The sequence below is a fragment of the Morone saxatilis genome, unplaced genomic scaffold, assembly GCF_004916995.1.
Source record: "Morone saxatilis isolate NCDOM2014 unplaced genomic scaffold, NCSU_SB_2.0 Contig14, whole genome shotgun sequence".
Classification (NCBI taxonomy): Eukaryota; Metazoa; Chordata; class Actinopteri; family Moronidae; genus Morone; species Morone saxatilis.
This window is the reverse complement of record NW_023339696.1, coordinates 7,616,723-7,631,178: the sequence shown is the minus strand read 5'-3', so window position 1 is coordinate 7,631,178 and position 14,456 is coordinate 7,616,723. Positions and strand designations below refer to the sequence as shown.

Below are 14,456 nucleotides of genomic sequence, written 5' to 3'. Positions count from 1 at the left end.
GTGCATGTAAAATCTTGAAGACATGCACCTCCTGGACAGCCTGTAGGTGCAGAGCGTATTACAATGGTGATAACAACTGATAGCGGCAATTTAAGGCGCATTATTCCGAAGCAGGTGCCTGTAATGCAAGATATTTATTAAATTACAACATTTCCAGTGAAAGTAATTGTACTTAAGTTTCCATCTTCCAAGATAAGAGTCACCTATAAAGCTGAAGGAGTAAACACTGAGGTTGGATACGCCGGAATGACACACAGGTGATAAAACACTTCCTACTGAATAATTATTAACTTAGCCTACTTAAAGCCCTCAGTGACTGTATGACTGTTGTATGTGGCTCTGTATACGGCTGTGTGGCTGTGTCTGGTGACAGGCGCAGAGCATAAAGTAAGACAGGTCACAGAGACAGCGGGCTGGCGCTCTTCCTCACCTCTCTGCACCGAACTTGTTATTTCCATCTGAGCTCACACCGCCCGCCTCCGCTCTCTCTCACACTGTCTGTCTATCTGTCTGTCTGCCAGTCTCTCTCTCTCTCTCTCTCTCTCTCTCTCTGTTTCTGTCTGCCTACCTCTCTCTGTTTCTTCTGTCTGTCTATCTTTATCTCAGGCAGTGCGTCGGGGCCACGCTCCCATGCGCTCTTCAGCTCATTTAAAAGTCCTCTCTCTCTCTCCCTCTCTCTCTCTCTCTCTTGGATAAATGGAGACAACCTGAGCCTTTTGGATTTATGGTGAAATAACCGGTTTCGTGATTTCGAAAAACAACACAACAAAAAGAAAGAGGCAACACCACACCTCGGCCGAGTTTAATTTGCCTTCAACTCTTTGGGCTACACTCGTCCGCCGCAGCTCAGGTATGTAAAATAACTCCAATCCTCTTTCGTCCACGCATAAACGCGCTGATGCATTCAGAAAGGAATATATATGTTTTTTTAAAAATTGCTGCCGATCAGGTATGTAAACGTGCGCCAGTTTGAATGGAAAAACTGAGAAGCCGAGAAGTGATATTACACCCATTATCACCGCAGCCTGACAACCTCACAACTGTGTGTCATCAGAATCAACTTTGCGTGTGTAGGCTAAAAGGAGACTGACTCCTGAGTAGTTAAACTAAGAACAAAGCTAAAAAAAGAGTAGACAGGGCTGTTATGCACACAATAGCCTACATATAAATACATAAGCGTATTAAAATCACCAGTGACCAACAACATAGATAAATGTCTGTATACAAGTCAAGTGTTTCTGTAAGTTGTAAACAATGCAAATAGTGCAAATAGATCAATATTGAATAAATATACATAAAGTGGATGTTTATGTACAGTATGTGTATGTATACACAGCGTGCAGGGTTTATATTGACAGTGCAGATGTAGATGGTAAAAACAAAATGGTGTGTTTAAACTGTAAAATATAACCCTATAAGGGAAGGAAGGGAATGTTTTGGTGTTGTATCTATTGTATATTTGCGTCACTATTAAAGAGTACAGCACATGTCCAAGTCACTTAGACTATTAAAAGAACTGTAGTAACTGCGTGTTTGTCCTTTTGAAGCTGCTCGAAGAACTTACTGATAAAGGGTGCACACTGTTGAAACTATTGAAAACTATTGATTAGGATGTGAGTTTTGAACAAACTAACTATGTTTATCTGATGTAGTTAATGAACCTGTATTTTTGCCTTTTGTGAAATCCTCTTGGCTTATAAATGAAGAAAGTTATAAGTTTGGTAACACAATCGCTCAGTTGCTCTGTCATCATCGAGCTCATTATCTGGCATCATCAAAATGTTTGGGATTCCAGCACCAGGTGCAGAAGACAATGGGGTCCAGTGAAGAAGAATCAAGGAGATGCAGGGAGACAGAGACGCAGAGGTCAAGTGCAGTGCAGTTACACTGATGTGATTGCATTCTGCTTATTCATTACGATGCATTGATCTCAACCTTTTTGTTTTGTTGTTGTGCTCAAGTATGACTGTTTAGCAATATGTTTTAAGAAACAGAAAGATCTCCTCCTTTTGAGAATTATACACAAGAAAACAATACTTTCCCAATAAAGTATTAAGCAGTATTATTAAGGAAAAATTACAGCATAGGAAGACATGATTCGGTTCTCTTTTCTCTCTCTTTGATGCAAATGTAAATTCTAAAAACTGAACTAAATGGAACATAAAACCATCAAAATGTCTATTTGTGTGTAGGATATTAAAATTAAGCTGACTGCGTCCTTTTTTAAAGAAATGCAAATCATGCAAACTGCACATGTCAGCCTTTAGAGGAGCCGGGTCTTGTCTTCCCTCTCTCTCCGCAGACAGAGCCCACATATCACATTCCCATAAGCTTCAACTATTCTGCTGGACAATGGAGCCTTTATGATGGTTTGTACACCTGAACCAATCATATCTGCCTATCAGCTCACTGACCAGCCAGTCCGCCCAGTGCGCTGACACTGAGCCTGGACACAGCCCTGGAGTCATTGAGCCTGGTCTCACTGACACAGACTGGGTTGAATTGTCTTGAACTCACTGAATTATGAAGCTTTAGAGAGATCAAACCGTCGTTTTCTACCCGGAATAACCTAAACATTTACCATATGTGCTAGAGAAATGTGCGTAATATAAATGTAATAAAATGTACTACAAGTTCAGTACATTTTGGTTCTCTATTTTATATTGCACTGCACTATAATCTTAACTCACTTGCTTATAGTCTGTGGCTCAGTGGCACACTTACTTCTGGAAAATTAGATTATATTGTGATGGACAGTTTGGGCTTCCTGACATCAGTTCTGCAGAATGTAGTTGTGGTTGGCTGAGAGTGTAATAAATCTGGGTCACAATGAGGCTCACTTTGTGAAACAAATTCATACGTGTTTGGCATTTCAAAGAAAACAAAGAGGAAATTACTGATATTTGTCTCGCAGTTACTCCACGCAGATCCTTTGGGGTTCTCCTACTGTGTTAAATTTACAGCAATCATCAGAGAAAGTCTTTGGTTTAAATGAACAGATTCAACAGCTGGATGAAAAGATATTTAGACCAGCATAGTGGAAAACCATTTCCATCAAAAACAGATGAACAGACCTTTAAATGAATGAATGATAAATTAAACCTTTAATGTCTCCACTAAAAACTGAACCAACAATACAAAAGTTATTGACTTGTTTTAGGGATGCTAAGTTACTGCAGCTGTTAAAGTATTAACACAGACAAATGCAATATAAGAATGAAAAACAATAAAATAATTAAATGGAATATCAATAATAATGATTGTGGTGTATGAGAATGATACATATGAAAGAATAAAGATTACATGAAGACTTCATTGGGTGCAGACGCTGTAGGGAGCTGCAGGGTACCAGCAAGGCTCATATCACACGTGTGCTCCTCTCGCCACTGTGAAGATGTCTACAAACCTAAAGGAGGTCCCAGGTCACAGCCTGTGCCTCTTCTTTGTTCATTTGTCCTCCTCTCTGACTGTTTGGAGGACTAGACTATGCAGAGCAGCTGATGAACACTGAGCATCCAACATATCATAGTACTTTGATATAGAAGACCATGGACTTAGGATAGTGTCTGTAGGCTTTTTGGTAGGCTAGTTTGTTTGGAATCACGACCTAGTTGGATCATCAGAGTCATGACCATGTTTGGGACACTAGTAGATCGTGTAGGTCTTGTTTGGATCTGGTTTCTGTTAAATATCCCCTAACAGGATAATCTTCAGAATTGGGTTTGCAACTGCACTGTTACACATGTCATCAAGGTCTCCTGAGCTCTTCGTCGAGTACGAGTAGTACATCTTCTTCACAGTTTTTCCATCACAACACGGTTGTTTATTTATCATAGTGCATTTGATTATGTTCTTTTCCAAAATGTAATAAAATCCATGTTAGTGTAAAATTTACTTATTTTAAAACACTGTCATTGTCTTTGTAGCAAGAAAATGTTGGTCTTAACTTAAATAAGTGATGCTGCAAAACTGTACAAACAGGAAAAGTCAGAAGATATAAACACACTTTAAAAAAGTTTGTATTTATTCTGTATTTAAATTTAAATTCTATTTAAATTTGAAGTAGTATTTTACCCTCTCACTTTTACCCTTTCATAGGAAGTCATACATACTTTAATGTGAAGTTCTTACAACAGTTTGATTTTGGAATATGCTCATATGTGAAATAAATGTTTAGTTGAAAATCAAAATGAACCACCGCACACTGGAATGACTTTACTGTGATTTTATAGTTGCATAGTCCTGCGACGTACCATCATCTGACTGGTGTTAAATGTACATGAGGAGTTACGTTAGGATGTTAAGTTGGTTTGAACAATGTTGGTTCTGTACGTTCTCTGTCGACAAAATGGTGGTCATCAACACAGAATATAGAAATACTAAATACTAAACTGAAAACATTTGGTTTTGACTTATATATTGACTTAATACAAAAGTTAGGGGTATGATTTTCCACTTACAAAAAGCAGGATAGCTGAACATGTCTTCACAGTGCTAATGTCATTGTTAACAACCCTGTGAGTGAAATGGATGAGGGACATAAAGACAGAGCGGTTCAGTTCAGTTCAAATACTGAGCAGGGAATCCTGCAAGGCAGACATTGTGTTTGTGTGTCTGCCTCTTTTAAGTCTGCAGTCACTGAAAAAAGGGAAAATGCAAGATTTAGTATGAGGACACACACGCACATACACGCTGCTCTAAAAAACCCAATCCTCTCCCCTGACCACATTACTATATACAAAAGCGGCCGACTGAGAGGATTAAAACAGAATACAGGAAGAGAGCTACTACTCACATCTGGTTTGAAAAGGAGGAAGCAAGGATGAGCTTTCTCGGTAATGAACTCCAAAATAAGAGAAGAGAGAAGAGGAAACATGTATGTGGTTACTGAAGGGGTCTGTGCGTGTGTGTGTGTGTGTGTGTGTGTGCGCGCGCGTGCTCAACATGTGTCTGCATGCACTGTGTACTTCTGCATGAGTGCATGGGTGTATGTTGGTGTGAGCGCTTGCGGTTTCATCATCTGCTGTGACTGTGGCAGTATATACACTGCAGATTCAAATAATAGCTTCAAGTGTTGAGAGGGCGTGATATTGTCTGCCTCAGGGTACATTTGAAAAGTAGCTCATCATTGATTTTGTCCGCTGACTGAGTGTTTATATTTGAAAAGGTAATAACAGAGAAAGTCACTGACAGGCATTGAATTTGACTGAAGATAAGAGTTATTGACACATTGCAGATGCAGCCTTTGCCTATACGTTTACTAGCGTGTGTGTGTGTAATGTGAGATCACAAGCTCAAATTGTCAGATGCACTGTGCAGATGACAGTTGTATGCAAAAGTGTGTGTTTACATGAGTAATGGCGTCAGATACGCTTGATTTGCCTAACTGTAGATTGCAAGTCACAAAGCAGGATTGTAGGATAACACCCACTGGCCAGACGGCATGCAAATCCCAGAGATGCATGGACAGCGTGTGTGTACGTGTGTGTTGGTGTGTGTGTACAAGAGAATGAAATGATAGATAAAGGAAATCAAGTGGGAGTAAGAGGAAGATAGAGACAGTAGAAATATAGAGTAGAAAAGTTTAAAAAAGGAGAGGCAAATGGAAAGACGTCAGTTGGTTTAAGTTTGTGTGTTATTGTGGGAAACAGATGAAGTGGAGAATGTGTGGGACCCAGAGCAAAGGTTCACTCTGTCCTTTTAGACCTCACGAAGCCTCCGAACACTCTTTTGCAGATATATATTCATAGGGATTACCAAATCAGTTGTAAATAATAAGTTATGTTTTGACTTATTTTAGGGATTCATGTATGCTGTGAATCAGTGTCCTGGTGTTTGTTTGTGTTTTTTAGGACTTGCATTATTGGTTTTGATACTTGCACAGTACATTTACAGGAACATTTTGATCCTACACTTCACCATGGAACCTTTTAATTGTTAAAAACAAAACAAAAACAAGACTAAGAGTGTACAGCCATGCCAGCAGCAGTTTTCTGAGGCCGTACTATGTGAGGCACAGTGGTGGCTCTGAGCTAAATGCTAATGCTGACATAATGACAATGCTAACATGCTGATGTTTAGCAGGTATACGGTTTACCATGTACAGCTTTAGAGTTCGAACTTGCAATGCATTCTTTAATGCCAAGTTAATTACTATCCAGAGATAACGAGATAATCAACCTGTTATCATGAGAAAACAAAAGGTTGTTTTACTTTTATTACTTGTAAAGTTTATCAGACATCAGAAGCATCCTGCCAGCATGCACAGATGGTGTATTATATATGTAGCCTTGGTTCATCAAGAATGGACAGTTCATGGAGGAATGACATGCAACATGCCTGTAAATATTCATTTTCATACTGATTGGTTGATATTAGCTGTAATGGTGTCTATCTTGATCAATATCACAGTATGAAATGCCAAACTAGCTTTGATTTAATTTAGAAACAGTGTCACCATTATTATATGTAATTTATTACTATTACAACCATGAACACTCGTCTTCTCCTACTTGTTGAACGAGCAAACAAACAAAGTCAGATAGCTGAATAGCTGCTCAGCTGCAGAGACATTAAACAGTATGAAAACCTGCAGATGTCACTTCGGTCTGGTTAGATGCTGGTGTGGTCATTTCTATTAAATACCACACACTGACACACTGTGTGCCCATCAGCTGTGGGCTACAGCACAAGCTTGTTTACTTTGTCTCTTTATAGTTCACAGCTGAGCTACAGCTGAGATATAAAGGAGAATTTCTGATATAGACCCTAATACTCTTTTACTTCTCTTCAACAATACATTTAAAATAGCAAATTAGTTTTGACGACAAAAATTGATAACTAAATGTGATTGTTGTTGGACTTTTTCACTTAAACATTTACCTCATGGTGGAGCTGGAAGAAAAGTCATAGGATTCATTGCCTAAACACGATGAAGGTCTACCAAATTTCATGGCCATCCATCGAATAGTTGTTGAGATATTTCAGTCTGGATAGAAATGGTGGACAGTGCCAGCTCTAGATCCATGTGTAGCTAAAAATATAGTCATATGACATGATATACATGATCTACATCAAATTCACACTGTCTATTATAATTATTCACTGTGGCATGAATGAAAACTTACTTCAACAGCATGTGTTTTAAAAACAGTGGCTTGCAGACAACTAACTACAAGAAAACTAGCACAACATGTCACGTTAGCTTGTGGTTCCTCAGAACCAAAAAGAAATTGTCTCTTTGTTCCGTTGGCACCATTTTGTGCCCGCGTTTAAATATTACACAGGACAAATCCATCAGTACAACTGCAGATATCAGTTCCTCTGTCAACAGTTAATTAAATGAGTTAATTTATTTATTTAATTGTGCATATGTGTAGTGGCTTGATCTGGTTAACCCAAATGACAAGATTTAAGTATTTTTAAGGACATTTTATGGATGTAAATACCCCAAAATATTTCTTTAAATTCCCCTCCACTCAAAAATGGTATTCTTTTCTTGTTCCTACAGTGTGATGTTTGAGCTTCACTGTGCAGAATGATGTATGTGCAGAGTTTGACACTAGAAGGATGTTTTCACATTCATCTTCTGAAAGTGGAAAGTTTCTCTGTGCTCATTGAAAATCTGATTTTAATGGGCGGGGCCTATGAGCATGATTTGTTAAGTCACAAATAGTTTGGAACTTATTCAGTGTGATGTAGAAACTTGAAGCCACCAGTGCACATACACTGAAAATGGACTTTACACGTACATGCAGTGCATACATCAGTTGTGATTATACAAAATGACATTGCATAGCCAATAGCCCCTGTTGGTTTTTACTACTTTTCAGGGTGTAAGAGATGGAAAACGGGACATGTAGTGATGTGGAGGCGCTGTGGGAGAAGGTGGAGTGCAAACGTTACGAACTGTGTCGCATCATCTCCCCGGCAAAACTCACCCCCTACCTCCGCCAGTGCAAAGTCCTGGATGAACAGGATGAGGATGAGATCCTCAACTCCATGCTGCTCGTCTCCAAAGCAAACCGCACAAGTAAGTAGAGGGATGTGGGTTTTTTTGTTATGTATTAGTTATAATATCTTTCATGCAATTGTTGATTCATTATACAACAACTTTGCTCCTCTTCACCTGAGATTGTGTGCAGTGAAAGTAGGTGTTTTTTTGGTGTGTGTTGAACTTAAAGTATATTAATCGCTCTGCTATCAGGCCGTCTACTTGACATCCTCCACACTAAAGGCGAGCGGGGGTATGTGGCATTTCTGGAGAGTCTGGAGTTTTACTACCCTGACCTGTACAAGCTGGTCACAGGGAACGATCCCACACGACGCTTCTCCACCATCGTAGGTGAGACTGACACCTTTGGATGCAGACACACGCATATATATGCATGGACACACAACTTTTACTCCTCAGAGTTTGACTCATACGGGTTTTAATGGGCAATATACTGTATTTCTGAACTGAAGCAACAAATACAGCATGCAGACCTTTAATGTCTTTATATTGAGATATTTGCATCAAACTAAGCAACAAAAAGTGCAATCTTATTGTAGAGTAGATGGTGTATGATATCTGGGATGTGTTTTTTTTCTCCTCCTCTCCTCTCCCCTCCACCTGCCGTCTTTTTCCTCACTGCAGTGGAGGAGGGTCATGAGGGTCTGACCCAGTTCCTGATGAATGAAGTGATGAAGCTGCAGCAGCAGTCCAAAGTCAAGACCCTACAGCATGTAGAGCTCAGCAGGAAGAACTGCACCCTGGAGGATGAGCAGAAGAAGCTACGGCTGGCCAATCAGGAGCTTCAGGCCTTCCAACAAAGTAAAAACACATGTTATTATTTTAGATATTTTCTGACCATGACATGCAAGCTACCATCTATCTGTGTTTCTCTGATAACATAGCTGTTGATAGATGTTGAGTTTATCAAAGAATTGAACATTAAATTCAAATCAAAAACCTCCCACCATGTACTGAAACTGCTACCCCACCACATATACTTGGTTTACCTTGCTCGGTGCACCACAGTTGGGTTTATTAAGGCCAAGTTGCCAATCACATTGTCTACCAAAGCCTATTCATGAAACTAGGACACTGTGGTATTTGTTATCATGTCCTGTGAAGTTGAAATCTGCAGCTGTTACACCAAGCACAATAAATCCTACAAATATTTTGAGAATGCTGTTCAGACTCATGTCTGTCTGACAGACATTGTGTGTGAGCTTAAATGAGGAAGATACAGTTGGCATGGATACTTTGTTGCAAATTTCCTGGTCACGGTGAATTTGCTATCCTTAAAACCACATCCGTGCCTCCTGAAACACACTGGCTAGCCGACTAGGTAGCTAGGCCTGTCCAGCTTTGTTAAACTAAGGCCTTAAAGAGAACAAGGTTCATACTGCATCTGCGTACTGTGTTTATTTACAGAGGCTAGTTGGTTGATTTAAAATTACACTGACATTGTGGCTAAATGTGTTAGCAGTTGAGCTTGCTAGCTTATGAAAGACAGGAGATATGACTGGCTGAAATGTGAGGCAACACCACTGTCATGAAAAGTGACAATGTGAAATGAAAACATACTTTTCAAAAAAGGGAATTTTGAATATTGATATCCAATACAGTTCTAACATTAAATAATTAATTATTATTATTATAATTCTCAAAATGAATGATGGTATATATACATATATACCTTTAAGCATACATTTTCATACATTTAGCAATGATTCTTCAATGATTATCTAATAGTTCTCATGTGCAACTGTATAAATGACTATGGTTGGTTGTCCAGGGTACAATAAGTTAAGAGAAGAGAGAAACAGCTACAGCGATGAGCTGCTGAGGGTGAAGGATGAAAACTACAAACTGGCCATGAGGTACGCCACGCTGAGCGAAGAGAAGAACATGGCGGTGATGAGGAGCCGAGATCTGCAGCTGGAGGTACTGATGGACGTGTGAACGCATGAAAACACACTCACTCACTCTCAGCTTCAATCTAATACCTATATGTCGTTATTCACTCTGCCTCCCCTCTGTATGTACAGATTGATCAGCTGAAGCACAGGCTGAACAAGGTGGAGGAAGAGTGTAAAATGGAGAGGAGGCAGAGTCTCAAGCTGAAGAACGACATTGAGAACCGACCAAAGAGAGAGCAGATATTTGAGCTGGAAAGAGAGAACGAAATGCTCAAGATCAAACTACAAGAGCTGCAGTCCATCATACAGGTACGGCCTGCCTGACACACACAAACACAGCAACTGAAATCTCAACATTTCCTGTGGATGGTAGATTTGGTACAAGAGGACCTTTTGACTTAATGCTTTGGCCTTTATTTTATTAGGATTTGCAGGAACAAGACCAGCAAATTACACTGTACAAAGTATTTTTGCACTCAGTTCACTGCAGTCATTTTCAGTGCAGAAACAACTGTTAGGTATTTGTATTCTTTAACATACAGCATGTAAATACCTGCAACGGTTTTACAGTCTAAACCTGTATTAACTGTTTTTTTGTAACTTCAGGGCAGTGCAACAAACTGTAAAAATGTTGATATGGCTAACATGTCTAACATGTCAGCATTTGTGTCTGCATTAGCATTTATTTGGAGTTATGTTTCTTGCAAGCCAACTTATATAAGTCCAATATCCCCATCTCATTTTAGCTCTGTTTTGGTCTCCACCAACTCCTCAGATATGGCTCCTTTGCTGCTAAATGCTCCACTGTGAGCTGTTCAGTACAAATGATCCAGCAGCCAGTTATACAAGGTTCATACCCAACAATGTGTGTATTTCTTTTTTCACACAGCCTGGCCCCCTACCTGCATCAGACAAGGCCATCCTTGATATTTTGGAGCATGACAGACAGGAAGCACTGGAAGACAGACAGGATCTGGTCAACCGCCTCTATAACCTCCATGAAGAAGTCAGACAGGCAGAGGAACTACGAGATAAGGTAACAAACAAGCGACAAACACACAAGCAAGTACTTATCAACACAGAAGATAAGATATGTTAGATAAGTAGTCTCGTGAGTTGTCATTTTTGGAGTGTGTCATTTTTTTGGCTCTGATTGTGAAACAGCTGAATGTAAAGGAACTAGCAACACACAAAGGTTACCTAAAACACACCCTAGAAACACAAACCCATGACCAAAGAGCTTAATGCCCATGAGACCATCTGTGAACCACCCTGTGCAGAAACTCCCCTCTCAGGCCTCTCTCTATGTAACCTGGCCTTTCTTCTCTCTCCTCTGTGTTTCTCTTCCCGTATCTGCCTTTTTCTAATGAACTATAAATAACTCCACACGTGGTGTCTGTGTTTATGTGTGTGTGTGTGTAGTACTTGGAGGAGAAGGAGGATCTGGAGCTGAAGAGCTCCACACTGCAGAAGGACTGTGAGATGTATCGCCACCGCATGGACACCATAACCATCCAGCTAGAGGAGGTGGAGAAGGAGAGGGACCAGGTGAAAGCATGCATACATTCAAACACACATATTTTATTTGCCATTGTGGATTATGACCATTTGCAATTTTGCCCTTGTTTGTGTGTATTTATGAATAGGAAGGATTGTTGTTGTTGTTTTGTTGCTGACTTCCACTCCTCCTGGTTCAGGCTTTTCGAGCCAGAGACGAGGCCCAGCACCACTTCTCCCAGAGCCTCCTTGACAAAGACAAATATCGCAAACAGATCAGAGAGCTGGAGGAGAAGAGCGATGAACTCCATATCGAGATTGTACGCAAAGAAGCCAAGCTAGCCACCTTGGAGTCTCGCCTTCGACGGCTCTCCAAGGACAGTGTTTTGGACCAGGTTATGCACAGGGAGTCAGTGAGTGTACATGGTTAATGTTCAGCTAGCACATATTTCCAATGTCCAATTTTGACACATTTGCATGTTTTCATGATTTTTTTTTCCTTTCATATTTTAGCAGAGTTTGCCGAGGGACCTACCTCCGACCATCATCTCTCAAGGGGAGGGGTTTAAAATTCAATCAGAATGGTCCAGCGATGAGTCGCCAGAGGATAAGTTCTCGCCTCGCCTCAAACGAACCAGACCAGTGGTCAGCCACTTTCCACTACTCATACTTACTTATTTATTTACTTCTTGTACATTATAGCAAAGGCCAGGGCACATATTTATCAAAATATTACACTCTTATCTCAAAGTCTAAATTTGACATAGGTGATTTTCCTGCTGGTTATGTGCAGGTATTGCAGTGTGGGACACAAACTCCCAAGCCTGTGGTGCAATGTTCTATGAATAGTAATAGTATAAATAGAAATAACCTAAATAGAAGTTCCTTAATAAACTATAATTTGTGGTAGTATTATTATACGTCGCTGATTGTAAGGCATTTGCATAAGTTGCAAATGGGCTTCTTAGAACTTGTGCAAAAAAGGTTTTTTAGGCCCACTATTTTCTATGAATCAAATGTAAGCACATTGTTCATGTTCAAATTCACTCGTTACAATACAATACATGGAAATGTCAAAAATGGCACGAGATTTGGACATAAAATTTAAAATGGCTGACTTCCGGTTGGGATTAGGATATTGCTCCAAGAGGCTTTTTTGTACATCTTGACACGATACATGGGCCGATCAATTTCTATACATACCGATGAAACAGGGCACCAGGGCTGCTTCTTTGAATCTTATAAGGCTAGCCAATACAGTCAATGGCCAAGGAGGAATTGTACTGTATGTTGTCAATAGAAAGCTGTAAGTGAGAAATGTTTAACAGTAACTAAAATACTTTGATGTTTTGTATTTTAGAACAGAGTTAAGTCTCCAGTCTGTGTACCAAAAGACCTTCCCATCTCAGAGTCCACTCAACCTGCAGGTAACACACATATAGTTTACTCGTATTCCACCATAGCAATGACATTTTCTTTGTTTGTTCATCCACATTTGTCTCCAACTTTCAGCTCCGTCAGTCAACGGAGGAGATTGTCTGGAGATCCAGATGCCAAACTCGAACATCCACAGCAACTCCCTCCCTCCCTCACCCAGCTTCCCGATGTCCCCCACATATCCACCCTCCTCAGCTCCCCCGCACTCTTCCACCTTCTCCCCATCCCCATCCCCCTCACCACTCCCATTCACTCTAGTGGAACCGTCCAACAGGTCAAATATGGTGAGGTCTACTCTCTTAGTTCTGTGTTTGCTAAAAAATAAAAAAATTGCTGTATTATTTCCATCGAAGCCAAATACATTCCCAAGCTCTAAAAAATTGTTGACTTGACAAACTTGAGTTTCCGAGTCTAAAATTGGAACTTCTGCTTGATTCTCTTGTGAAATCACCAGCTGCGTTACCGTAACGACAGCATCCTGTCCACACTCCCCGAGCCGCCAGAGAAAGCATCGCTTTATCGCAGAGAGAGGGAGAAGGAACATGACTTCAACCCCCGCAGGTAGTGCCCCACATCAGATTATACATGTCAGTTGATATACACTATTAAATAATGTGTGTGTGTCAACTAACTAATTAATTAGATGAAGATGGTTGTGTGACACTTTATATAATTCTTTTTTTATGAATTTGGGCTGGTTTGTGTTCAATTTCTTGTTATGAATGGCTTCAAAATAGTCTGATGTTTGGTCTCTTGTAGCCTCTCGGACTTTGATAGTGACAACATGGAAACGGAGTTTGGTAAAGTATACTTTTACACATTCCCCAAAATGTTCTTTCTAATGGTGTTTTTTGACTGTATTTATCTTCTCTTTATTAATCTCACTGTCTATCCCTTACTTAGAGGACGAAGGGCGTGGTCCACCTTCTGTCCACTCATCTTCTTCGTCCCATCAGTCAGAAGGGATGGACACTTACGACCTGGAGCAGGTCAACAATATCCTCAGGAAACTCTCTCTGGAGAGGTACAGTTCAGCCACTCGTGCACTCACATACACAAGATTTAATCACAAGTCAATCTTACAACTTTCAAACATTCAAACTGTATGAATTTATACGTCGGTGTGCAGGCCGTTCCGTCCGTCTCTGTCCTCCTTCTCAAGGATCAGCTCTTCCCTGAAGCCGGTACAGGAGCTGTCGTTGCCCGGCGACAACCTGCTGAAGGATATCTCTCTGATTGGCGGCAACGAGAGTGGGATTTTCATCTCATCCGTCCAGTCAGGCTCCATTGCTGAGAAGGTGGGGCTACGAGAGGGCCACCACCTCCTGCTGGTATGTAGTTTGCTCACTGCATGGGTTAAACTCCAGGTTCACAACGGCTGTAAAATGACTAAATGTTTAGTGAAGTTAATTTTTGTCCATTTTAAACCACTGGCTGTACAAATAGAAAAGAATCAGTCAGAACCTAGAACATATAGTGTAAGAAATGCAAGACCAAAAATGCATTTCTACCATCAAAAACACTTTATTCTTTATATTTTCTTTGCTTTCTTGTTTGCTTGTCCAATTATAGTATTATCTTTAATCGACTGACTAAAAAAATGACATAAAACA

The 14,456-nt window shown here is 40.2% G+C and overlaps 1 protein-coding gene across 2 annotated transcripts in view; it reads left to right on the top strand.

Annotated features, from left to right (window-relative positions):
* Positions 1 to 439: 439 nt before the first annotated feature.
* Positions 440 to 14,456, top strand: part of card11 (caspase recruitment domain family, member 11) — a 20,001-nt gene continuing 5,984 nt past the window's right edge. The window contains exons 1-16 of one of the 2 annotated variants that reach the window (XM_035655720.1): positions 440 to 850; positions 7,833 to 8,032; positions 8,207 to 8,344; positions 8,639 to 8,815; positions 9,786 to 9,934; positions 10,039 to 10,218; positions 10,799 to 10,945; positions 11,332 to 11,457; positions 11,607 to 11,819; positions 11,923 to 12,051; positions 12,767 to 12,833; positions 12,919 to 13,127; positions 13,298 to 13,404; positions 13,603 to 13,643; positions 13,747 to 13,867; positions 13,973 to 14,174. In XM_035655720.1, the coding sequence (XP_035511613.1) occupies positions 7,843 to 8,032; positions 8,207 to 8,344; positions 8,639 to 8,815; positions 9,786 to 9,934; positions 10,039 to 10,218; positions 10,799 to 10,945; positions 11,332 to 11,457; positions 11,607 to 11,819; positions 11,923 to 12,051; positions 12,767 to 12,833; positions 12,919 to 13,127; positions 13,298 to 13,404; positions 13,603 to 13,643; positions 13,747 to 13,867; positions 13,973 to 14,174 (2,196 nt within the window). In that variant the 5' untranslated portion in view covers positions 440 to 850; positions 7,833 to 7,842. Of the gene's footprint in view, positions 851 to 7,832; positions 8,033 to 8,206; positions 8,345 to 8,638; positions 8,816 to 9,785; positions 9,935 to 10,038; positions 10,219 to 10,798; positions 10,946 to 11,331; positions 11,458 to 11,606; positions 11,820 to 11,919; positions 12,052 to 12,766; positions 12,834 to 12,918; positions 13,128 to 13,297; positions 13,405 to 13,602; positions 13,644 to 13,746; positions 13,868 to 13,972; positions 14,175 to 14,456 lie in introns of both variants that reach the window. The other variant, XM_035655719.1, reaches the window with a different exon arrangement.